Raw genomic sequence first — 26961 nt, forward strand, 5'->3', positions numbered from 1 at the left:
ACACAGTCTAATACTCACAATCCTAATTAAACACAATACATTTCACAAATAATTTCCCTACTTCATAGTTAAAATACAGTTACTTATGGATTAAATATGAGTTTTACAAAGTGGTAAAAACTTACGTTATTTCTATAATCCCCAACCACACAAAGGCCACACATTGTCACACTTGATTAATTATAATCGCTTCTTCTCAAGCTCGGGTCTAGTTTAATTACAACCTCCCCCTTCTATCTCTGGACGAAAGGAATGTAAGGCCTCCTCACTAATAGCATTCCACACAGCAAATGGAAGATTATCAAAACGGAGTTACTTTCTTAGTTTTCTATAAACATACGAGACCACCCTTATACAAAGGTCACACAACCATCACCTTTGCCTTATCTCTTATCTCAACATAAATCTATTTAAACAGCACAAACCAGATCACAGACTATTATCTAGCCTTGGTGCCCAAGACCCAATATAGCCAACCATAAATCCCCTTTATGACACACCCGAGCTCAAAGATGTGCCATAAAGAAAGGACACACGATGCTCATGTCTTGAGAAGAAACCCATCAATAACCTATACTCTAAACACCAAACTAAACCAAATACAACTTCTGACAGCGTTATAGCCGCTTCAAAGCAAACAAAGCTATACCTATTTACATCAACATCTCCATGTTATAACAAGCCATCTGTTCACCTATGTGTGTGTGTGTGTGTGTGTGTGTGTGTTCTTTATTCCTTTGTGGGCTATGTATTTTTGAAAACCTCAGCTCCAAGTCCTTCTCTTGCAACTTAACGTAAGTTCCTCACACAGAAATTATCATTTGAGCAATTTTATTGTATAATATTTCCTCAGGGGGAAGCTTAGAACGAGCTATTTACAACATAATCGTACATAGTAGGCTGTACAGCCCTTTGAACCTGTATTGCCATTCAGTAAGATCATGACTGAACTAATCTTGATCTCAGGCCCATTTTCCTGCTTATTCTTATAGATATCAATAATTAAACTACAAATTCTGGAATTGAAGACACATTATTGCTGAAATGAGGAACTTAGCTGAGCAATGCATGCTGTAATAATAGGCAGGTTCTCAAATTGGCAAGATGTGAATATAAATATCTATTGATGCAAGGCTGCCACAAATATATTCTGGCATACGAGCAAATGACTTGGATGATTGTATAGAAACCCACATATTCAAACCTGTTGATGCCATAAAAATACTTGAGATTGTAAGCAGGGTAGAAGAAAGTATAAAAATGGGAATGAGAATACCAAATGAGTAAATGAACAAAACTGTGTCAAGTGTTCACTTTGAACTGAAATAGGATGGAAAAGAATAGTTTCTAGCTTCTCAGCAGGGGGATAATAGGATATCCTAAGTATCTACTGATCATGTTTGAGACCATTTAAATGCTTTCATGGAGACGTTGCATGAGCTAGTTTGTTGGAATGAAAGAAGATGCAAACACCCTGCTAGAAATACTCGAGAGCTGAGGGTTGAGCAATTGAAGGAAATGCAGTAGTGTTGGTAAAATGTGACAGGATGTTGGTGGAACTGAGATCTGATAAATTCGAAGAACCTGATGATTGATACGTGTCCCAGAGATTTGAAGGAGGTGACAATGGACAGAGTGACTGCATGGGTTATCATTTGCCAAAATTCTACAGTTTGGAATTCTTTTTGTGGATTGGTGAGTAGCAAATGGAACACCAATATTTGAGAAAAACGAAAGAGAAAACGGTGATCATTACTTTGTTGGCATAATATTTGTGGTATGAAAAATTCTAAACAAGTAATGAAGGATATAAGAATTCATAGAGCAAAGAAAATAGGTTTGAGCAGAGTTAGCATAGAAAAATTAAACAGTCAGCATTGAAATATGAAAGGGAAATCATTTTTGACAAATCTGTTCTTAGAGGTTCGAAGAATAGATGAAGAGGAACAATTGTACGTGTATTTGGATTTTCAGAAAACTCACTTTTCACAAGAGGTTCCTCAACACGGGCACAGCAGACGTAATTGAGAGTAGTATAATGGCATGCATTGAAAATTGGTTAACAGGCAAAAGGTAAACGTGACATAAACAAGTCTTTCCCAGGTTGACAAGCTATGTATGACTAGTGAGTTTCCACAGGGATATAGAATTTGGGCTCAGCTGTACACAATCTATGTCAACAATTTGGCAGAGGGAACCAGACTTTCCAAGTTTGCTGATGTTATAAAACTGAGTGGGATTGTTGGTAAGGAAGAATATTTAAAGAAGCTTTCAGAACATATAGTCAAGCTAAGTGAGCGGTGAGAACATGATTAATGAAGTATAGTATAAAGAAATTCAAGGATATATATATATTTACCCTATATATTTATATATAGTGTGAAGTTCACATAAAATACTTGCTGTTGTAAGCAGGGTAAAAATGTATTTTACTATACGAAACATTTAAAAAAAAAATGGTGAACAAATGGGTAATGTTGTTTGAACACTTGTGCGAACGTGGCGCCAACGCACGAGAAGCCGAAGCAAAGAAGTGGAAGCCAAATAACCGAATGGATACAAAGCCGAAACGCCAAATAACCGAATGGAAACTAAGCCGAAACGCCAACTAACCGATAGTGTCGGACGCCTAAATGCAAACTAACTGAAAGGGCGGGACAGCTAAAAGCCAACCAACCAAAAGGCTCCGTCTCCACTGGCGGGAGGGTGGAGGTCATTTACCCACACAAGCCATAGGTGACTGGGCAACCTGAAGCCAAGCACCAAGTTTTAAGTGGCCGAAGGTGCGCATCCCTCGGGACAGCCCCCACTTTCCCACGGCCACCCTCCGCGGGCTGTGGGTCGGGTGGAGCGGAGGTTTGGGACAATGTTCATCCCTCCTTAGTGATGTGATGGACGCAGGGGTCTGGACCAATCGCTGATAAATACCGCAACCCGGCAACGTCATGTCCGTTATTTGACTTTTCTGTTGAGCGGCATTCGGTTCGTTGGCTTATAGGCGACTTCGGGACTTTCAGGTAGGTGGCGTTTCGGCAGAGCGGCCATTTGTTGAGTTTGCTTTTAGGTGAAGCAGCTTTTCGGTTAGTTGGCTTTTAGGCGTCCCGCCCTTTCGGTTCGTTTGCATTTAGGCGTCCCACCCTTTTGGTTAGTTGGCTTTTCGGCTTAGTTTCCATTCTGTTATTTGGCGTTTCGGCTTTGTTTCCATTCGATTATATGGCTTCCACTTCTTTGCTTCGGCTTCTCGTCTGTCGGCGTCACGTCTGGGTACCTTTGAACAGATGTCCTTGCATCTATCACTGAATGTTGACATGCAGATAAAGCAAGTAAATAGGAATGGCCATTATTATGAGAGGACAAGTACAGGGGTAAGAAATTCTTGATTACATGTAGTCAGTGCCTTGGTGAGACTACATCTGGACTATTGTACCCAGTTTTTGTAGTCTTTCCTAATATAAGGAGTTGCAACAAAGATTCATCAGACTACTCTCTGGGATGAAGTCATAAGAAAAAAAATGGAGTAGAAAAGTAAATTTATTTAATCTGTGTTTAGAAGAATAAGAGGTGGCTTCATTGAACTTGATAACATTCCAACAGGATGAATGCAGTGAAGATGTTGACACTAGTTGAGAAATCCTGAAGCAAGGGTTACAATGTCAGACTTAAGGCTGATAAAAAGAAACAAGTTGATGAGTCCTTGGAATTTTATATCCTGGAGAAGGTGCCTGTGCAAGCAAGAGAAGACATGTTGCAAGCAGCACACCAGAAAATAATCAAATATAGTGTTTCTGAGCTTACCTGTATAAAAGAAACAGCACAAATCAGTGCTGTAACTAACAAGCTACAAATGCATTTAAACACATTTGCGCTATTGCAATCTATCGACGGTAATGCAGTAGCTGATTCAAAGGGAATTCCCGCTCACGGGAATCCCCCCACTTCACTGAGGATCTCAGGAACAGTGAGTACCTGGAAACATCGGGGAGGCCTCCACTGTGTCTGGAAATGTGGTCGACAAGTCATACTGAAGCATAGGGGACTACGACCTCCTCTCCCTACCATCTACTATCCAATGTACAGTCACTTGAAAATAAAGTGGAGGACTTAAGGTCAAGGCTGCTTTATCAAAGGGAGATATGGGAATGCTGTGTGCTTGGGTTCACAGAGATATGGCTCACCCTCGACTCCCTAACTCAGCCAAGGTTTCTCCATCCATCCAATGGACTAAACATAGGCATAGGGGAAAGGGAGAGGTGGGGGCGTTTTCCTCATGAATCCTCGACTTCCTCATTCACAGACCACAAACTGTTCAAATTGGTGGAAAGGTGTCTGCCTCGATAACAATCAGCACGGGAGCACCTCGAGGCTGCGTGCTCAGCCCCCTGCTGTACTCACTCTATACTCATGACTGTGTAGCTGGTCATAGTGCGAACTCCATCATCAAGTTCACTGATGACATCACTGTGGTGGGATGTATCACTGATGGGGACGTCAGAGTACAGAAGAGAGATCGACCGGCTGATCAAATGGGGCCAGTATAATAACCTGGCCCCTCCACACCGGCAAAACCAAGGAACTGATTGTGGACTTTGGAAGAGACAGGATGGGGACCAACAGTCCTGTTTATATCAACGGGTCGATGGTGGAAAGGGTCAAGAGCTTCAAATTCCTGGGCGTGCACATCTCTGAAGATCTCTCCTAGTCCGAGAACACTGATGCAATTGTAAAGAAAGCACATCAGCGCCTCTACTTCCTGAGAAGATTATGGAGAGTCGGTATGTCAAGGAGGACTCTAACTTCTACAGGTGCACAGTAGAGAGCATGCTGACTGGTTGCATTGTGGCTTGGTTCGGCAACTTGAGCGCCCAGGAGCGGAAAAGACTACAAAAAGTAGTAAACACTGCCCAGTCCATCATCGGCTCTGACCTCCCTACCATTGAGGGGATCTATCGCAGTCGCTGCCTCAAAAAGCCTGGCAGCATCATCAAGGACCCACACCATCCTGGCCACACACTCATCTCCTTCAGGTAGAAGGTAGAGGAGCCTGAAGACTGCAACGTCCAGGTTCAGGCATAGCTACTTCCCCACAGCCATCAGGCTATTAATCTCAACTGAAACAAAACTCTGAACATTAATAGCCCATTATCTGTTTAATTGCACTTTATCTGTTTTATTTATTCATGTGTATTTATATAATGGTATATGGACACACTGATCTGTTCTGTATTCATGCCTACTATGTTCTGTTGTGCAGAAGCAAAGCAAGAATTTCATTGTCCTATCTGGGACACATGACAAACTCTTGAATCTTGATTGGTCAACTATTTGTAGGGCTCAGTCGTGGCAGTCTTGTCTAAGTCCTCCTTCCCAAACCTGAAACACCTGGCGGTGAAGTGCTGCCCCTTCTACCTCCTGAAGAAATTCACCTCCCATCATCCTGACCACGGTGTACATCGCACCCCAGGTAGACATCCGTCTGGCACTGTAGGAGCTGCACACCATGATCAACAAACAACAGTCAGCTCACGCTGAAACTTTTATCATCATAGTTGGGGATTTCAACAAAGCAAACCTAAAGAAATCACTCCATGGTTACCACCAACAGGTTTTCTGCAGCATCAGATGATTAAACACCCTAGACCACTGCTATACGACCATGAAGGATGCCTATCTCTCCATCTCTTGCTCTCACTTTGGGAAATCCGACCATTCTGCTGTGCTGTTTCTTCCTGCATATAGGAAGCAACTGAGGAGCGCACCCCCAGTAGACTGGGCACTGTTCAAGGACTCGGCAACGAACCTGAATAAATACATCACAGTTGTTACGGACTTCATAAGGAAATGTGTGGAGGAGTGTGTTCCTAGTGTTTTCCAACCAGAAACCTTGGATGAGCCAGGATTATTCTGAGGACCAGATCCCGGATCTCTGGCGACGCAGAGGTATATAAGAAGTACAGATATAACATAGATAAAGCCATCAAAATGGCTAAGCTGGAGGATAAGGCGGATGTTCGGCAACTGTGGCAGGGCTTGAATCCCACGCTTCCTATAAGGCAAAACCAGGGGCAGCTCAAGCGACAGCGAAGCATCACTCCCTGTCGAGCTCATTGTGTTCTAAGCAAGCTTTGATAGGGAGAACATTGGTGTACCTCCCTGAGACCCCCATCGTATTGCAATCAGTCACAAGGGTCGATGTCAAAAGATCCTTCAGGGGGATGAACGCTCGAAAAGCCTCTGGACCTTATGGTATACCTGGTTGTGTTCTTAAAACCTGTGCAGACCAACTGGCTGGAGTTTTTGCAGACATCTTCAACCTCTCATTGCAGATGTCTGAGGTTCCTAATTGCTTTAAGAAGGCATCAATAATACCAGTGCCTAAGAAGATTAAGGTGACTTGCCTCAACGACTATCGACCGGTGACACTAAAGTCAGTGGTGATGACTGCTTTGAGAGGTTGGTTATGGCGCATGTCAACTCCTGCCGCAACAAGAACCTTGACCCATTACAGTTTGCTTACCGTCACGACAGGTCAACAGAGGATGCAATCTCCACTGTGAATCTGGACCACTAGGACAATAAAAACACATTCGTCAGGCTGTTTATAGACTACAGCTCGCCGTTTAATATCATCATCTCCTTCAAGCTAGTTATTAAGCTCACGGAACTGGATCTCTGCGCACCTATCTGCAACTGGATCCTCGACTTCCTCATCAACAGGCCACAGTCTGTTTGAATTGGCAGCAACACTTCCTCAATAACCATCAGTATGGGAGCACCTCAACTATACTCACGATTTTGTAGCCGGACTCAGTGCGACTCCATCTTCAAGTTCACTGCCAATGCAACTATTGTTGGACGAATTGCAGATGATGATGAGTCAGAGTATGGAAGTGGGATCGATCGACTGACCAAATGATGCAAGCCCAACAACCTGGCTCTCAATGTTAGTAAGACCAAGGATCTGATTGTGAACTTTGGAAGAGGAAGAACGAGGACCCGCAAACCTGCCTATATCGATAGGATGATGGTGGCGAGAGTCAAAAACCTGACATTCCTGGGTGTGCATATTTCTGAAGATCTTTCATGGAACCAGCACACTGATGCAGTTATAAAGAAAGGCCATCAATGCCTCTACTTCCTGAGAAGATTGTGGAGATTTGGTATGTCAGAGAGGATTCTCTTGAACCTCTGCAGGTGTATAGTAGAGGAGCATATTGAATGGTTGCATCACGGCCTGGTTGTGCAACTTGAATGCCAAGAAGCGAGGAAGACTGTAAAAAGTGGTGAACACTGCCCAGTCCATCATGGGTTCTTACCTTCCCACCATCAAAGGGATTTATAGGAGTGGCTGCCTCAAAGGCAGCCAGCATCATCAGAGACCCACACCACCCAGGCCACATACTGATTTGACCCCTGCCATCAGGAAGAAGGTAGAGGAGCCTGAAATGTGTAACACACAGGTTCAGGAACAGCTTCTTCCCTACAGCTATCAGGCTATTAAAAACTGCAAAACTGGGATGTGTCTCTCACTGAATCATTGGGTTGTTGACAACAAAGATGATTGAGGAGATTTGGTATGTCGACGAATACTCTACCAAACTTATACAGGTGAATGATAGAGAGCAAACAGACTGGTTGCATCACACTGCCTGGTTCGACAACTTGACTGCCCAGGAACAGAGAAGAGTCCAGAGAGTGGTAGATCTTGCCAGGTCCATCACATGTTCTGACCTCCCCACCATTGACGGGACCTATAAGAGCAATAAGTTTGGTGCCTCAAAAAGGTAGTCTGTGAATCATTTCATAAGGAAAGATTAACATTTTTAAAGACCCATTAATTTACCACTAGAACGTTCAAATCGCGCTGGATTTGTGCCCTCAAATGCCGAGCCACTGCGGGATATAAAAAGCCCAAAATGAACTACTCGCTATAGAGAACTTGATATTCAGGGTTATATACATGCCCCATTTAATGTTGCTATTGTTTGCTTTATAAAACCCTGGGGCTGCGAGAGGTTGCGAACTGAACGAGAGCTTTTAAAATTATTATATCTACTATTCGAGGCCTATAAAACTAATAATAGCTTTTGGGACCGGGTCTTGCAGCGATTCTCCGTTAATGATTTACTAGGCTGAACATCTGCGATTGGAACAGCCTAGTAAAAATCGGGTTTTAAACCCGCCCCATCCAAACAGCTCCAAAATCACACACAAGGGGTGGGGCAGATGCTCAGCCACGATTCAGGTAGGTTTTGTAACATACCTACTATAAGAGGTGGTGCCTCAAAAAGGTAGTCAATATCATCGAAGACCCATACCACTCTGGCCACGCTCTCATTTTGCTACTACTGCAGGAAGAAGGAATCACAGATGCTACTACTGTGGGAAGAAGGCCTAAAAACCATGGCCACCAGGTTCAAAAACAGCTTCTTCTCAGCAACCATCAGGGTCTTGATCACAATACTAACATCAGCAATTATGATCATCTGTGAACTGTCTTTTGTTGCGCTATGGACTTTGGTTTTGCGCTATTATGGTGAACTAGTAAGAATTTCATTATTCTGTTGCCAGTACCTATGACAATTGAACACTCCTGATTCTTGACAAAGGATCGGGGGATGTGAGAATATTGTACAACTCTGAAATCTGACACAATTAGAACTTTGGTGCAAGGTGAGCTGCTTTCCCAGACTGTTAAATACTTTTTCTATTAATACCACAGTAATGGCCCTGTCTCACGGTGCGAGCCCACCCACGAGTGATCCTGAGTGAGAAAAAAGAATCACACTCGCGGTTGTCTGCGAGATTCCAAGTTTATGTTCACGAGTTTAAACGAGTTCCCACGTGTATGTCTAAGTTTGATGTTTACTTTTCATTTCTGCAATGTACCAAGTTCCTCACCCGAATTACCAAGTTCCCCTCCCGAGTTACTCTTGAGCCAACTGTGAATGAAGGCCTGTTTTAAGTATCAAATAGAGGAGCTGGACAGCATCTCATACAGTAAGTATATTCTGTTTCCAATATGAAAGTTATTCAATTTCAGAACTTAAAAAAACTAGGCAGGATCTCGGCCCCGCACTCGCTGCCATTGTGAAGCAAGGAGGCGGTGGCGGCGAAGCAACAGTGTTAAAGAAGACAGCTCCATCAGGCGGCTTTGAGTTAAAGATAGAATTCAGCGTGGCCGCATCTATTGATATGACCTACAAAGGGAAAATGTGCACCGTCCAGTGCCAGAGCGTTTCTCTCTGCTTCATATACGTGGGAATTCCCACAGTATGGTCACTCAGCAGGACAGGCAGCATCTCTGGAGAGAAGGAATGGGTGACGGGATGAAGTTTCCAAAATTCTGCTGTGTCTTTGGGTCACTCCAGCACTATGTGTTCACTTTTTGTCAACCAGCATCTGCCCTTTCTTGTGTATGACATTATTTGTATCCGTGGCAGCTGATTGTCGCACCCTTCAGTTTCCCAGGGGGTCGGGACGGGACTGGAGTTGGGGGGGAGGGGAGGTGGGTGGGTGTGGTTGGGGTGACTTAGTACGGCAGACAAGTGTAGGAGAGGTGTACTGACTGTGTGGGCAGACACTTTGGTAGTGATTGTCCACCAGTCTCAAAAGCCGCTGTGTCTCCCTGTCCCTGGGATAGCAGGGGGCGATCAAACAGCACAATACCCCCCTCCCTCTCCACGCCAACAGGAAGGGCAAGGATCCCAAGGCTTTAGCGTCAGGTACAGCGGGCAGGCGACAATCACCCGCCATAACGCGAGAGAGATCATGCACTGTTGTAGGTCTCCTTTGCACGTCGGTGTTTCTGTCTTTCTCCATCTCATTCTTGGCCCTGTCTGTCGCCACCTCCACCCTCACCCCTCTGCTTCCCGGCCATATGTGTGACCCCTTCCCACCCCTCTCCAGCTCCCCGCCCATTGCACCGGGCATGGGGGCTTCGCACCGTCCACGTCGGCGATGCCAGCAGGCCAGTGCCAGTCGCCCCGGGGCAGGTGCTCGGGGGCTCTCTCCCAGTGAGACCGGGGGGGGGGAGATGGGAGTCAGCGGGCACGCCGGCTCTGCCGCACCATGGGCCGCCGCCAACCAAGCCACCCGTCCACATCCACACGCTCAGTAGAACAGGAGCTGAGATGGGAACTGTACCGCCCTTGCCCCCTCCCTCTGGGGAGATGGTGCACCCCGCCATGATGCCTACTTCCAGTGGTTGTCACGCTGTGGTAAAGTCTGATGTCGAGACAGAATTGCAGATCCTGGAAGTAGTTTTTTGCCAGATTTGTTATTATTGCAGGCACCTGAGAATTCTAAAGCAGTCCATAGTAGCGAATGAGGAACTGATCCATAGGCATTTGCGAGGTCGAAGAACAAGACATGCAGATTCTTTGTTCTTTCTTAGCAGTCTGGATTTGATGCCATATGATGCTGGTACAGGTGCACAACCTTTTATCCGAAAGCCTTGGGACCAGACACTTTTCGTAATTTGGAATTTGTCGGCCTTCGGAATGTAAATTTTTTAGCGTAGATTTTAATGGCTGGCTCAGAGGTAGAGTGCTCGGCTCATATCCGCAAGGTCGCGAGTTTGCGCCTTGATCCCGGCAGTTCCTCGGTCGCGAGTTTGAGTCTTCAATGTAGTATTTTCTTGCAGAATAAATGTCTGTATGAAATGCAGTGTGTTGAATGAATTCCTGAATTTGTAAATGTCACCGCAGCATTGAATCACCTCTCGCACTCATGTCACCCTAGCGGGGCTACATGCCTTAGGCGGCCTAAGGCGACATTTTCACACTCTTATATCCATGTGCAGCAGAGGCGACGTGCGTTTGGCGCCAAACGTGAGCTTTGGTGAGCTTTGGTGTGCAGACGACATCCTGGAAAAAATGTCCGGTTTCTTCCAGGTAGGCCCCTCCCCCTCCAACTCCAGAGGAATCCGCTCCCCGATGGGCCGCTACGGCGACAAGTGGCAGTTCGCCCACAGCCCGAGCTGCGTGACCCCAAGAACAAGACGTACCTTGCACACCATCAGCTTCTGCCCATACGGGGAGCGTGTTCCTCTGGAGTTGGAGCGGGGCTGGGCTGGAGTTGCTGATCTGGGATCTCCATGCTTGCAGTGGGCCTGGGGGTCGGTGTCCCGATGAGGGGGCGCAGCTTGGGCTGTGGGCGAACTGCCACTTGTCGCCGTAGCGGCCCATCGGGGAGCGGCTTCTGGTGGTCCTGATGTCTCCGGCCAGTTTGCAGTTTTCCTCTGGAGTTGGAACGGGGTTGGGCTGCTGCTGGCTGTGGGTCTCTGGGATCTCCGTGCTTGCAGTGGGCCTGGGTGTCGGTGTCTCATTGGTCCTGACGTCTCCGGTGACTGGCATTGTATGCTGGCATCGCCGACGTGAAGACAGTGCAAAGCCCCCGCGCCGGTGCAATGGGCGGGGAGCTGGAGAGGGGAGGGAAAGGGTCACACACATGGCCGGGAAGCAGAGGGGTGTAGGTGGGGTGAAACTGAAGGGAGCGACAATTTGCTGCTCCCTGCCCGCTGAGTTAAAAAGTTCCCACGCTGTGTATCGTGAGTCGTCCGTGGGAACTTTTTAACTCAGCGGGCAGACAGCAGCATATTGTCAATTATTAACCCTCCTCGCAATATACCCTCACCTTCTCTTTTATGAATGGGGATTTAGTTCCCCTTTCTTCGAGGTACGACCGGAGGTTCCGCTGTCACCTCTGCGGGCCGCCCTCGGTGAACGTTTTCAAGGACCTTTCTTCAAGGACTGAAAAAATGTCCGCTATTCGGAGGTTTTCGTTATTTGGATCTTCGGATAAAAGGTTGTGCACCTGTATGTTCAAGGCATCCCGAGAAACCTGCTATGTCAGCCTGTGTACATATGTTCCAGTGTAGTTGTTTGTCATTTATGGTGGAGTTTTACTAGAAAGTTTTACTAGAAAGATGCAACCAATATCATCTGGAATTTAAAAATATGCTTTATCCTTAAATTAAGATTGATAATTCCAACAGGGAAGTATATGATTAGACGGTATATTCAGGGCTCTCACTTAACTTTTCTTCCTGTTGCCAGCCGGGCAACCTAGGCAGCTTTTTAGGTTGCCAAATGACAGTTTAGGTGGTCATTTAGGACTGTTTGCAAGACGTGCGATAATGTGCTTGGACGAAGTGCGTAGTTACCAGTGGGAATTATGCTTAATGAAGCATTCACATGTTATTTCTGCTTCAAATAAAATCACAAACTGAACATATTCACCAATCAAGACATGATATATACCACAATGACATGCAGTAAAATTATAATACAGTATTTCAACTCTTTTTACACATTGCAATGAATACAATTTCTATTAGTTCCTACCACTTCCAAACAAAAATGTGGTAGGATTATCCAGCTTATGATCAACCTGTGTCAATAAATCCTGAACCATGGTAACATATATGATTAACCATGCACACTACAGATTGATGCAAGCATGTTTTCTGTGAAGGACCGAAAATTACCATGACATGGCCTTAGCATGGGTCGTTATTGCTATTGGCACAAAAACACTCGCTTCCCACATAATTTATCCATAACAAAATATACAGGTTGCATGGAAATTTCTAAAGGCATTTTATGATAATAGCTGATAAAACCGACTATACCCATCTGACAGGTTAAACATTACACTAACTGACAAGAGATGGCCAAAGGACATAACTGCAGCAAATGTTCTTTTGGTAATATGTTTAAAGATGTCAAAACGTCACATTACCGGACATTCAAATTAGATGTACGTGGTGTGAACAATAATGAAGATACCCAATTTGTACGCACCAGATTTAAAAAAATAATTTAGAATTCCATCATTCCCACTTCAGAATTAACATTAAAATTCCAACTGAAATATCTCCTGACCAAATTTGTGATGTGTATGACCGACTGTACAAGTAAAACCTGGATAAATCCAACGTATAGTTGTGAATGTTGCTCATTAAATAACTACAGTACTGATACTCCATATTAAGAGCATTGATTTGCCGCTAAATTGAATTCTGTAATAACGTGTCAACGGTAGCAGTGGCAATTGAACACTGTGGTTTTAATGTTTCACGTGTTCACAATTTAATTAATCCATCATTATGGTGTTCAGAGCGAACATAGTCAATGTTCGCTCTGAAGACATTTCCAGCACAATAGGGTCATGGAGGGGTGGGGGGGGGGGGGGGTGTGGGAATCAGTGTGTGTGAACCAGTGGATAGTTGAGAAATCAATCGGTGCGGAATGGTTGGATTGAGGCGGTTGAATTAGTACCTGTTGGTTGGAGTATGTAAAATTGTGAGGGGAGAGCATGGGGGATGTCAGTGGTGTTGAATGGGGGGGATCAGTACAGGATGAATGGGGGTACACAAAAATGCTGGAGAAACTCAGCGGATGAGGCAGCATCTATGGAGTGAAGGAAATAGGCAACTTTTTGGGTTGAGACCCTTCTTCAGACTGTCCCCCCCCATTCTTCTTGAATGGGGGGATCAGTACAGGATGAATGGGGGGGGGGGGGGGGTCAGTAAAAGATGAGTGGGGGATCAGTACAGGATGAATTGGGGGATCAGTACAGGATGAATGAGGGGATCAGTGCAGGATGAATAAGAGGATCAGTACAGGGTGAATGGGGGGTAACAGTATAGGATGGATGGGGGAGCAGTGCATGATGAATAGAGGGTGGGGGCAATGCAGGATGAATGGGAAGGGGGGTCAGTAGAGGATGAATTGTGGGACCAGTGTAGGATGGATGGGGGAGTGGCAGGAGAATCAATGCGAGGGGGATAGAGTGATCAGCGCAGGATGAATAGATTGGGGGGGGTGTAGATGGGAAGGGGAGCACAGAGGATGTCAGTGAGGACTGAATAGAGGCGGGAATGGGGATCAGTGCGGGATGGTGAGGAGGGGTCTCCGGATAAGAGGGGTGGAGAGGGGAGGGAGGGAGAGGGATGGAGGGAGGTCGAGGTCAGCGCTCTACGGACAATATCGTCCCGATGCCTTGACCGTCGCTGTCCACCGCCAAGTGCCACCGCCAAAGGGGGAGGCGGTTAGGATCTCCTCGCCACCACCTCCCCTCTGCCAGCCAACTGGAAGGTGCGGGGCCGAGCGGTGCAGCTCAAAGATCATAGAGCTATAGGATCTTTGGTGCAGCTGCTTCAGACGGCAGAAGGAGGCCTCCCCCTCCCTCCCTCCTCCCGGCCTCGGCGTGCGAGGGGGTTTGTTTTGAAAGCGGTTATCGCCGTTAGCGGATTTGCAAGCAGTGGCCGCTATCAGGGCAGGCGGGGTGTGGGAGGAGGAGGTGGAGCCGCTGTCGTGGCCGCTGCTGCTGCTGCTGTGCGGGGCACGTCATTCGCTGCGACCCTTCGTCACCCCGCACCTGATATCTTTGTCCCACACGACAGCCGTCGCTGACACGAAACGTCACGTTCCTTTTCTCCAGAGATGCTGCCTGACCCGCTGAGTTATTCCAGTTTTTTGTGTCTATCTTCGGTATAAACCAGTATCTGCAGTGCCAAGCCGGGCAAAATGACTGCGTTTAGATTGCCCGGCGGCACTTTGTGCGGTTATTGGCACCCGGGTAACTGCTAATTTCGAGCCCTGATATTAAGCCGAGACAACACTATCAACATAAATTATGGGTACCATGAACTACCTCAGCCTCACTAGGCACATCAAGAACACAAAGTAAACATTCCTTTGGCTACTTTAGGAGAAACTAACATTAATATTCCTCTCCAATGGTCAAAAATTCCAGGACAGCTCATTGGCTATGATACATATTCTTTATTTTCTCTGTTACATGCATTTCTGTTGGGCATATTTTGGAACAAAACCACTCACTCCATGAGTTTCCAATTTAATCCTGCAATAATTTCATGTTTAACCAACTTTAATTGATGTTCTCCATCTGATCCTCAAATTTTTTTGCACAATATCTCATGGATAGAATTGAATGGACAACTTTCTAAAGTATAATTTCCTTGATTGAAAAATCCCCCATCATATATTGTGGTAATCAAGGAATATTAAACTGCTCACTTCTCATCGGGCATTGGCCTCATTCTGATGATTCTACCGTCTGAGAAAAAGACAGAAAAGGGGAACTGCCTTAAGATTTCCATTATGTGGTGTGTCTGAATGTACAAGTCTTAATATTGTACAGGCAGTTGTGAATTTATGACCACCGAATACATGTTTTGGAGATAACATTTCCAGCATTGTGTGACTTTATTCAGTGAAAGTTGAAAATGAAAGCAAGAACAGTAGGAGGTACAGGTGATATGAAAACCTCCAGAAAATTCAAAGGGAAATTTGAACAGGTCATTAACAGATCAATTTATATCATTAATCAACACATCTCAAGTGTATTCATCGAACAGATATTAGCTGATTCCGATCTCGAGGGGATGTGAATGGATGTGACAATGACTTTCAAGGAAGAAGCCTTTGTTAGATTTATTTTGAGTACGTTTTGCATTCCCACAGGAACATTTCTTCACAAGGAGTTTGGACAAGAGAATTGCATGTGCAGTTAGAGCTCTGGTATAGACTCACTTCCAAGTGTTATTTCCTCATCAAGAGTACAGTATCACAGATTTTCACTGCAAGTATTTTAGTTCAGCCGATATTTTAGATTCTGGGGTTGAGGGTTGTTACTAATTGTTACATGTACTAAACTCTCATTTGGTTGTATGCAGCCAGGGCAATTTTTCTGGCATCATGTTATACCAACCATTTTTCTTTTTAAATCATCTAATTTTTATTTTCAACTGAAGCTGATGACTTGTTACTCAATTGAAGTTCTAACTTTAATAATGTTTTAAATATGCTGCTGCACACCCACCAAGTGTTGAGATGTTTAATGGAGTCTGGGTTATATTATGTGTCAGTAGTTATAGAATGCAAGCAGGAATAGGCCATTCAGCCTACGATCTAATGAATGGTTCTGTAACTCTGTGATGGTGTTCTGAAAATTCACATCCTTTAACTTATTACTAATTATTTATTTTAAGGGATGAGTACATTTTTAACACAATCACCTGTTATTATTCATCTAAAATTCAACTTGCTTCATGATCTTCCTAAAGTAATCCCTTTATCAAAACTTAATGGACGTTTTGATGCTAGACCTGTCCTTTAACATCTTCCATTTCTACTGTCCTGTGTCACAAACTGGCCTGCAAGTGAAGCAATCATTTACCCACACTCCCAGTCTAGAATACTGAATTTAATGTGGATGCCTCTTCATCAGCGAAAAGAGAGGCAGATTAGAATACTATTTTGCTAAGCATGTATAACAAGGCCCAAAGTAAGCTTGAGGAACAACACCTCACCTCATTTTCTATCTGAGCATGTTGCAGCTTTGCCGACTCAGAAAATTATCGGGTAACTCTCTGTCTGTATCAGAACTGGCCATTTCTGCTGTAAGTTATTCTCCAGTTAATATTAGGTCTGGTTTACTTTTTCCCCATCAGCAAAGCCTGACCTGCTAACCATGTTTTTATACCGTTTAGTTTCCTATCTCTTTTTAATTTAATTTCATTGATCTATTGGCTTGAGAACCTGTACAATTTATTCCCTTAGCTACCTTACTCTCACCTGATCCAAGCCATTTCCTTTGTCTTATTCATCCTCCTCCTCCTCCACCTTCTCTGCAACTTAAAACCTTTTTTTTCCTTTTCCAGTTCTGATGATGAACCTTCAACTTGAAATGTTGAATCTTTTCTATTTTCACAGTGCTGCCTGACTTTCTGAATGTTTCCATCATTTTATGTTTTCTTTTCAGATATTCAGCGTCAGTATACTTTTGATTTTCACTTTTTAGATTATGTGATGCAGGCTTTTAAGTCTGGAGGTCAGGTGGAGCAACTGAGCAGATCAGACAGCATCTGTGGCGGCAAAGCGATAGGTATGTCGACGAACATTTTGGTCCTGATGCAGGACCTTGATCCGAAATGTCGACTATCCCTTTGCCTTCAAAGATGCTGCGTCATCTGTTGAGTTCCACCAGGCATATTTATTTTTTGCTCCACATTCAAGTATTTGAAACCTGTTCTGTCTCCTGGGGACTTTAGTCTTTAGTCCCATGAGTTTACCTAGTTTCTTCACTTTTTATTTCTGATTTTCTCTTGGTGGGGTGTTTTTCATTAAAACTACCAAGAAGACAGGTGCAAAATATGTACTTCAAGTCTTTGCCATTTTCTTGGTTCCTAATATCCATTCTCATTCTTTATGGATCGGCTTTTATATGTTTGCTTCCTTTTAAAAAAACAAACTAGGAGAAGCTCTGTCTGTTTTGATATATTTCTGGCTTTTTTATTCTCATAATATTTTTACTAATTTTTAGTCATCTTTTGCAGATGTCTAGATCTTTCCCATTCTTATGACCCATTGCTACAAGCTTTGTTTGGTTTATCTTCGGATTTTGTGTTATCCTTGTTTAATTATTGATCATTTTTAGTTATTTTTATTTCTCAATGGGATGTATATTTTGGTTCAATCCCAATTTAAAATTGCTTTATGTTAACATGGTAGAAAAAAAACAAAGACGAAAAATATCATTATGCTCAAATTGAATGTCAGGCTTAAGTTAGAAACTTGTGGCAAATATAGATTTCAAAACACATCTACCTTGTGGCACAGGTATACCCTTTTTTAAATTAATACAAGGACATTAACTAGCCGTACGATGTTGCGAGTAATTCCGTGTGATATAAATAAATGGTCTGTGACCTATCAAGAAATGTAAAGAATTGTTTATTTTCTAATAGCTCTAAATTTAACAAGTGTATTCAAATGTGCCTAAAAAGCAACTGGTTATTTGAATAATTAACTTGGACGTTGTGCATTGCTTAACTTAGCCAGTTCTATGAATCTGACTGGTCTGTCTTTTAATCCTCAAGAATTATATTCTTACAGTCGTTCTCAATGTGTATTATTTAATTTGTTTTTGTAGGGTAGTAGAGACAATATGAGCATTGTGCTGGTCTGCTTCCCTAATGCTCCCAAGGTGTCAGAAGAGGCGGTGAGAAAAGATGCTGAACTGAATAAATACCTGGAGTCTCGTGTTGAAGGTGGGATATGTTTGGCTTAACTGTTTCCATTAATAAGATTTTTTTAAATGGATGAATTGATCACCAAGTATTCATTAAAGTATTTATTTAGCACTTAGTTCCCCTTAGAATGAAACATTCCGGATCTAGGAAACATTTAAGAAACCTTTTTCCTTTTGTCTGTATTTTCAGCATAATGTGTAGGATAAAAGTGGACAATACATTTGTTTCTGTTCGTCATGGTTTTCTCTTTTATCTGTCGGACTGTGGGTGCTTTTCCGAATACTTTTCCAAATGTTATTGATCATCTATGCATGTTATTCCTTTTTAAAAAATCTTTTCAAAACTCATGTGCTGAGTACTTTACCTTATTCGATTCACCACCAAGACTTGAGTAAACTCTTGTACTAAAGCAGTTTAGTTGAAGATGCTTGTGTAGGTATGAAATGCTTGCAGGAAATGGTGATGTCATGTTTGTATTGAGAACAACCATGTTCACTAAACTGGAAAGGACATTCACCAAGTTAGAACTGATCAATGTGGATTCATCTAAAAACACTTTCAATAACAGTCATCTTAATGTAACGCCCTTAAGGATGATATGTGATCTAGAATTTTCCCTTTGTAGGTATTTCATTCTCCTTTGCTCAGGCCACAAAGATGTTCCCAAGAATGTGCATTCTGAAGGCAGACTGTTTAATAAAATATGGTATCTAGATTCTCAATAGATTGCAACTTCCTAGATAACGCATGTTATCAAATTGGCTGTATTTCAAAGAATGTTTACAAAGTTACACTCAAGATGTTCTCACCAGCCACTGCTAAGCTGTTTGTGTTTCTTTGAGAGAACAGTTTATCTCTAACAATGCAATACACTGATTTGCTCGGCTGAGATTTTGAACTCAAATTATCAAGTAGTGCAGAAAACTATCAACCACTGCTAGCAGGCACAAGTTAGAACATTGGGTGCTGAATTCAAGCAGCAATTATTCTCCATTAAATTCCAGAAATGAGGCACTTTCCTGCAAAGCTAAGATTACTGGACCAAGTTTTCAACACAATCTGATAAGTTAGGGAGGCTAATGAAATAGAGGTATATAATAAGCATAGAGACGCAAGGAAGTGCAGATGCTGGAATCTTGAGCAAGGAGCAAAGATCTGGAGTAACTCAGCAGGTCTATTGTGCCAGAGCTACTACACTCCAAACTTGTTGACTGTGCCTGAACCCCTCTGTTAGTGGATCACCAACTTCCTGACAGACAGGAAGCAGCATGTGAGGCTGGGAAAGCACATCCCGGACCCGCAAACGCTCAGCATAGGAGCACCGCAAGGCTGTGTACACTCTCCTCTCCTCTACTCTCTGTATACAAACGACTGCACCTCCACAGACACCTCTGTCAAGCTTCTCAAGTTTGCGGACGACACGACCCTGATTGGACTGATCCAGGATGGGGAGGAATTTGCCTACAGACAGGAAGTGACACAGCTGGTATCCTGGTGCCATCGCAACAACCTGGTGCTCAATGCTCTTAAGACAGTGGAATTGATTGTAGACTTTAGGAGAGCTCCCCCTCCCCTCACCCCACTCACCATCAACAACACCACAGTCACATCTGTGGAGTCTTTTAAGTTCCTGGGAACCATCATCTCCAAGGACCTTAAGTGGGGGGGGCTACCATTGAATCCACAGTCAAAAAGGCACATCAGAAGATGTATTTCTTGCAGCAGCTGAGGAAGCACAATCTGCCACAGGCAATGATGGTCCAATTCTACACGGCCATCGTAGAGTCTGTTCTCACCTACTCCATCATTGTCTGGTTTGGCTCAGCCACCAAGCACGACACCTGGAGGCTGCAGCGAATCGTCCATTCAGCAGAGAAGATTATTGGCTGCAACCTTCCCTCCATTGATACACATCTAACCCTTAAGAATTTTGTAAGTTTCTATAAGATCCCCTCTCAATCTCGTAAATTCTATAGAGTATAAACCAAGTCTATCCAGTCTTTCTTCATAAGACAGTCCTGACATCCCAGGAATCACTCTTGTGAACCTTCTCTGCACTCCCTCTATGGCAATAATGTCCTTCCTCAGATTTGGAGACCAAAACTGTACGCAATACTCCAGGTGTGGTCTCACCAAGACCCTGTACAACTGCAGTAGAACCTTCCTGCTCCTATACTCAAATCCTTTTGCTATGAAAGCTAACATCCCATTTGCTTTCTTCACTGCCTGCTGCACCTGCATGCCTACTTTCAATGACTGGTGTACCATGACACCCAGGTCTCGCTGCATCTCCCCTTTTCCTAATCGGCCACCATTTAGATAGTCTGCTTTCCTGTTTTTGCCACCAAAATGGATAACCTCACATTTATCCACATTATACTGCATCTGCCAAACATTTGCCCACCCACCCAGCCTATCGAAGTCACCTTGCAGTCTCCTAGCATCCTCCTCACAGCTAACACTGCCCCCCAGCTTAGTGTCATCCGCAAACTTGGAGATATTGCCTTCAATTCCCTCATCCAGATCATTAATATATATTGTAAGTAGCTGGGGTCCCAGCACTGAGCCTTGCGGTACCCCACTAGTCACTGCCCGCCATTGTGAAAAGGACCCGTTTACTCCTACTCTTTGCTTCCTGTTTGCCAGCCAGTTCTCTATCCACATCAATACTGAACCCCCAATGCCGTGTGCTTTAAGTTTGTATACTAATCTCTTATGTGGGACCTTGTCGAAAGCCTTCTGGAAGTCCAAATACACCACATCCACTGGTTCTCCCCTATCCACGCTACTAGTTACATCCTCGAAAAATTCTATCAGATTCGTCAGACATGATTTACCTTTCGTAAATCCATGCTGACTTTGTCCAATGATTTCACCACTTTCCAAATGTGTTGCTATCCCATCTTTAATAACTGACTCTAGCAGTTTCCCCACTACCGATGTTGGACTAACTGGTCTGTAATACCCCGTTTCCTCTCTCCCTCCCTTCTTAAAAAGTGGGGTTACATTTGCTACCCGCCAATCCTCAGGAACTACTCCAGAATCTAAAGAGTTTTGAAAGATTAGTACTAATGCATCCACTATTTCTGGAGCGACTTCCTTAAGTACTCTGGGATGCAGCCTATCTGGCCCTGGGGATTTATCGGCCTTTAATCCATTCAATTTACCCAACACCACTTCCCGACTAACCTGGATTTCACTCAATTCTCCAACTCCTTTGACCCGGTCCCCTGCTATTTCCGGCAGATTATTTATGTCTTCCTTAGTGAAGACGGAACCAAAGTAGTTATTCAACTGGTCCGCCATATCCTTGTTCCCCATGATCAACTCACCTGTTTCTGACTGCAAGGGACCTACATTTGTTTTAACTAATCTCTTTCTTTTCACATATCTATAAAAACTTTTGCAGTCAGTTTTTATGTTCCCTGCCAGTTTTCTTTCATAATCTATTTTTCCTTTCCTAATTAAGCCCTTTGTCCTCCTCTGCTGGTCTCTGAATTTCTCCCAGTCCTCTGGTATGCTGCTTTTTCTGGCTAATTTGTACGTATCATCCTTCGCTTTGATACTATCCCTGATTTCCCTTGTTATCCACGGATGCACTACCTTCCCTGATTTATTCTTTTGCCAAACTGGGATGAACAATTTTTGTAATTCATCCATGCAGTCTTTAAATGTCTTCCATTGCATATCCACCGTCAACCCTTTTAGAATTAATTGCCAGTCAATCTTGGCCAATTCATGTCTCATACCCTCAAAGTTACCTTTCTTTAAGTTCAGAACCATTGTTTCTGAATTAACAATGTCACTCTCTATCCTAATGAAGAACTCAACCATATTTATGGTCACTCTTGCCCAGGGGGGCACGTACAACTAGCTGTACCCCTCTCTGACCCCTCTCACCCTGGCCACAAACTCTTTGAATTACTTCCCTCTGGAAGGCAACAGATTGTCAAAGCTGCCACAGCCAGACATAAAAACAGTTTTTATCCACGAGTAGTTGCTCTACTCAACAGCCAAAAATCTGTAGCCTCCCTTTGATCTGGTATTTTGTTGGTTCACATGCTTGAACAATGGTGTTTTATCATTAATGTCTTATTATTATTAATGTTTAATGTTTTCTGAGTCATTCGTAACTATCACTATGTCATGTTGTTACTTGTGGGCGGAGCACCAAGGCAAATTCCTTGTATGTGAATACTTGTCCAATAAACTTACTTACTTAGCAGTATCTTTAGAGGCAATATTTTGGGTGGGGACTCTTCCAAAGACCCAAAACGTCACCTGTCCTTTTCATCCACAGATGCTGCCTCTGCCGCTGAGTTACTCCAGCATTTTGTTTATAGGAGGCATGGTATATTGTTAAATGCTGCACCTCAGTGCAGTCTGAAATCTGATCAAATTTATGTTAGTTGCATGGCTCTCTCGATTTTTTTTCTTCTGTTCATCATGAGTACATTTGTGTAAAAAAATAAATCGGTTAAAATCCATCCACATCTGGATCATACAAAATTTATTGGGATATTATGAACGATATATCGCAAAGGTAAGCCAGTAGGTAAAGCTATTACATTTTAGTGCCATTCCGAATTTTGCCATCATTTTCTAGTTTATCTTTCATCATCTCGTTCATTGTTGAATTTTTCATATGAATGTTTTGCCATTGGTTTTACAGATGTCTAATAAATGTAATTCAATTCATTACATGAACAAAAATATGGTTCCTCATTGAAATAAAACAGAAAATATAAGGAATTGTTTGTATGCCAGACAGCATCTGCTGAAAACAGGGGTTATTCTCCATAGTCACTAGCCTTTCACCAGAACTATCAGAAATACATCGAGTATTTACTGTTATAATTTGATTTCCAGCATCTGAAGACTTTTACTTTTCCATGTTTCCTTAATGTTGTCTCTTTGCCAGTCATCATAAATCGGCATGTTCTGCTACTGAGGAAATTTTGTTTTTACTTAATTGAAATAGTTTCACTCAAGAATTTATTTTATTAACTGAACTTAACTGCTCCAATGCTTTGGTGGAATTTGAATTCTTGTTTCTAGATCAGGCCACAACATTATTAAAGTATTCCTCGGTGAGATGAAAGTAATTTTAATTGCTGTCCAAAGTTAGGTTAGGTAAGGGGGAGGTACAGCGAGACCTGGGTGCCCTTGTACACCGGTCACTGAAAGTTGGCGCGCAGGTACATCAGGCAGTGAAGAAAGCTAATGGAATGTTGGCCTTCATAACAAGAGGATTTCAGTACAGGAGTAGTGAAGTTCTTCTGCAGTTGTATAGGGCTCTGCTCAGACCACATCTGGAGTATTGTGTACAGTTTTGGTCTGCTAATTTGAGGAAGGACACCCTTGTGATTGAGGCAGTGCAGCATAGTTTGATCCCTGGGATGGCAGGACTGTCATATGAGGAAAGATTGAAAAATCTAGGCTTGTATTCACTGGAGTTTAGAAGGATGAGGGGGATCTTATAGAAACTTATAAAAGGACTGGACAAGCTAGATGCAGGAAAAATGTTCCCAATGTTGGGCGAGGCCTGAACCAGGGGCCTCAGTCTTAGAATAAAGGGGAAGCCATTTAAGACTGAGGTGAGAAAAAACTTTTTCACCCATTTGTGGAATTCCCTGCCACAGAGGCCTGTGGAGGCCAAGTCACTGGATTGATTTAAGAGAGAGTTAGATAGAGCTCTAGGGGCTAGTGGAATCAAGGGGTATGGGAAGAAGGCAGGCACGGGTTATTGATTGGGGACGATCAGCCATGATCACAATGAATGGCGGTGCTGGCCGAGTGGTCTCCTCCTTCACCTATTTTCTATGTTTCTATGTTTCTAAAAAGCATTTAATCAGATGTTAGTTTTAAGGAACCTTAGTAAATTTGACACCGATGGGATACAGTGGAAAACTCGTTACATATCTCATCATACTGAAAGCAAAATGGTCCTGATCACTGGAGAATAATTATCTTGGCATCATCACAATTGTTCCTTTAGGTCAACCATCTTCAGCTTCTTCTATGATGCCACATCGCAACTAACTTTTGTCATTTAGTCACAGGTAATGAATGTTCTTAACAATTGCTCAATGTTCAAATCCTGACAATGTTTAGGCATGGATTTTGAACTGCAAGTCACGTCATGCCAAACACTTATGTTTAAGAGGGTTTAGCTACAACTTTGTGCAAACCTTCAATGGCATTATTTTCTGCCCGGCTATCAACATTTTAGTGTCATGTTAGACTAGAGATGTAACCCTATCAGTTGAGTACATTCATTGGTTATACAAACAACTCAGAAGCTGGATATTCTGCAGGAAGGGACTCGACTTCTGACTTCCTGGAGCTTTTACATTTACACGGAACAAGTTACAATTTCTTTTCTCAAGTTGCCTGCATGAGTTAGTTGCGACAATGCTCAAGAAGCTCAAGATCATCCTGGATAAAGGAATGTGCTTGCTTAGTATTTACAAAATCTTCTGCTACAACTCGCCAATGCTCTTTGATGCCAACTTCCAAACCTGTTGTCATAAATAGCTTGAAAGATGAAAGCATCAGATACTCACAGTTACCTTTCAAGACACTGGCATTACTGACTTGAAAATGCATCCCCATTCCTTCATTGTAACTTGGTCAACATTCTGAAACTCCTGACTCATCAATGCTCTGGGATCATTTTTACTGCAGAAGTTCAAAGTTCACCACCTCAGAGCTATTCAGAAAGCTCATTAAATGCTAGCCCTGCCTCGCAAAGCATATCCACATCTAACGAAGAATCCAAAGTAGATCATAGTCAGAGAAACAGACCCTTTGGCCCAGCTTGCCCATGCCACCCAAGATGCCGTATCTACACTAGTCCCACCTGCCCACGTTTACTCCATATGTCTTTAAATCTTTCCTATCTATGTACCTGTCCAAATGTTGATATAGTAACCTGCTTCAACTTTATCCTCTGGCAATTCATTCCATGTACCCACAGCCCTTTGTGTGGAAAATACTTTCCCTCAGGTTCCTGTTAAATTTTTACCTTCTCCTTAAACTTGCATCATCTGGTTCTCGATCCCCCTACTTTGTTTAGGGGAAACATGATGAATTTCTGGGAAAACAGATGCTTGAATTGTCCAGTAATATTTTGCAAAAAGTTTGTGTTTGACACTTAATTAGTTCACAAACTGGTTTACTTTTTCAATCCCACCTGTCTCTTTGATATAATTTGAAGCTTACAAAAGGAAATCGGTGCATCAAAATACAGAACAATCAATGTGAATTTTATTAATATTTTTCTCCTATTGGGCAATATTAAAGCTAAGCTGCATTGTAAAGATAAATTGTGAGTATTGAGGAAATCGAAGAATTAAATAAAAAAAATATAGGACAAAATTATTCCTGGTATTGGGAGTTGTTAATTTTTATATATATTCCAACGGGTGGGGTTAATTGCTTCCTTAAATAATTGGAGGCATCTGTTCTTCAGAATAAGTGCAGTCTGATCTTGTTGATTCATGCACGATTTGTGAGACTGCACCTTTTGGAATTCAGGAGGCAGGGTGCGAAAGATAGAAAATATTTGAAAATGTATTTGACCATTAAGTGGGCGGCACACATTTTACCAGTTCAATGAGTTTCAATGTGAGTTTCAATGGTTGTATTAAAAATCTTCTGAAAATGAACTAGTTTTTAGTTGATAATCAAAAAAATTCAAAGAATAGATCAGCAAATACAGTACTACAAATCATAAATGAAGTATATCGTGGGCATTAAGAGCCAATTTGCACTGACCGCTAATCAGTGAATCCACATTCAAGGATCTTGGCCTCTCACCATCACTGCCAATGAGTCCAAGTGCATTCTGAGTGAATGAATTGTAGTGCCAGATATATTTTGCTACATACCCCTCTGCCTGGGCCCATCACAGCTGATGCATCTACTCCAGCTCCATTTATTGGGAAGGCATGGTTGGCCTTCTAGGGCAGGGTACCGTTCCTGTGAACTGTTGGTAATGTCAACAGTTTGCAAATTGGAAATGCAGCCACAGACCAAGTTCCCACATGGGAGAAGATGCCTGCAGCCCCTCGGCAGCGACAAATCCATACTGCCAGTCTCTCAAATGGTCGGGCTTCGGTGTCACGCTAACCACGCCCCACACAAATGGGGGAGGGCAGAGAGGGAGGGGTGGGGTAGAGAGGGAGGGGGGGGTAGAGAGGAGGAGGGCAGAGAGGGGGGGAGGGCGGAGGGGATAGAGGCAGCACCTACCCAGGTCGTAGAGCAGCAGCTCCCCAGGTCATAGAGCAGCAGCCCCCCCGCCAGACGTCGGGCGGCGGACCCGAGCGAGGCCGCAAGGCGGGCGTCCGTCGTCCCGAGGATCCCAAACGAGGCGGCGGGTGGGTGTCGAGCCGGGCTCAGCCTGCAGCTGCAGCCTCCCCACCAGGCGCCAGGCCCGAGCAAGGCTGCGGGCGGGCCTGGACCCGAGCGAGGGCAGCACGCAGACCTATTGTGACGTCATCAGCCAAAGCTGCTCGGTTTTATTTTCAAAGTTATTTCAGATTCTTGAACATTTTGATTAATAACTCGAGAAATAAAGAATGAATTTTTTAGGTAAGACGATTTCGGAGTCCACAGGATAAATCTACCAGAATATGTAAAAATGTTACCGTTAGAGCGTCGTTTTTTTTTGAGCAGATGTGATCTCAAACACCTCCTCTCCCCCCCGCCCTACACGACTTTATTAAAAAATATATTACTTATATACTGACCCAATTGTAGATGTGGTTGAGCCTCGCAATTGTTAGTTATTTTCCAATTGTTTTGATGAATCTATAGTGGAAGTATACATCTGGTACGATTTTTGCATTCATAGGTCATACAAAACAAATCTTGTACAGACCTTTCTAATCATGTGC

The 26961-nt window shown here is 43.4% G+C and overlaps 1 protein-coding gene across 6 annotated transcripts in view; it reads left to right on the forward strand.

Annotated features, from left to right (window-relative positions):
* Positions 1 to 26961, forward strand: part of ppm1ba (protein phosphatase, Mg2+/Mn2+ dependent, 1Ba) — a 126190-nt gene that overhangs the window by 64444 nt on the left and 34785 nt on the right. For all 6 annotated transcript variants that reach the window (XM_055639620.1, XM_055639623.1, XM_055639622.1 and 3 more), the window contains exon 3: positions 17962 to 18079. In XM_055639620.1, the coding sequence (XP_055495595.1) occupies positions 17962 to 18079 (118 nt within the window). The remainder of the gene's footprint in view (positions 1 to 17961; positions 18080 to 26961) is intronic.

This window comes from Leucoraja erinacea, chromosome 8 (genome assembly GCF_028641065.1).
Source record: "Leucoraja erinacea ecotype New England chromosome 8, Leri_hhj_1, whole genome shotgun sequence".
NCBI classification, from domain to species: Eukaryota; Metazoa; Chordata; class Chondrichthyes; order Rajiformes; family Rajidae; genus Leucoraja; species Leucoraja erinaceus.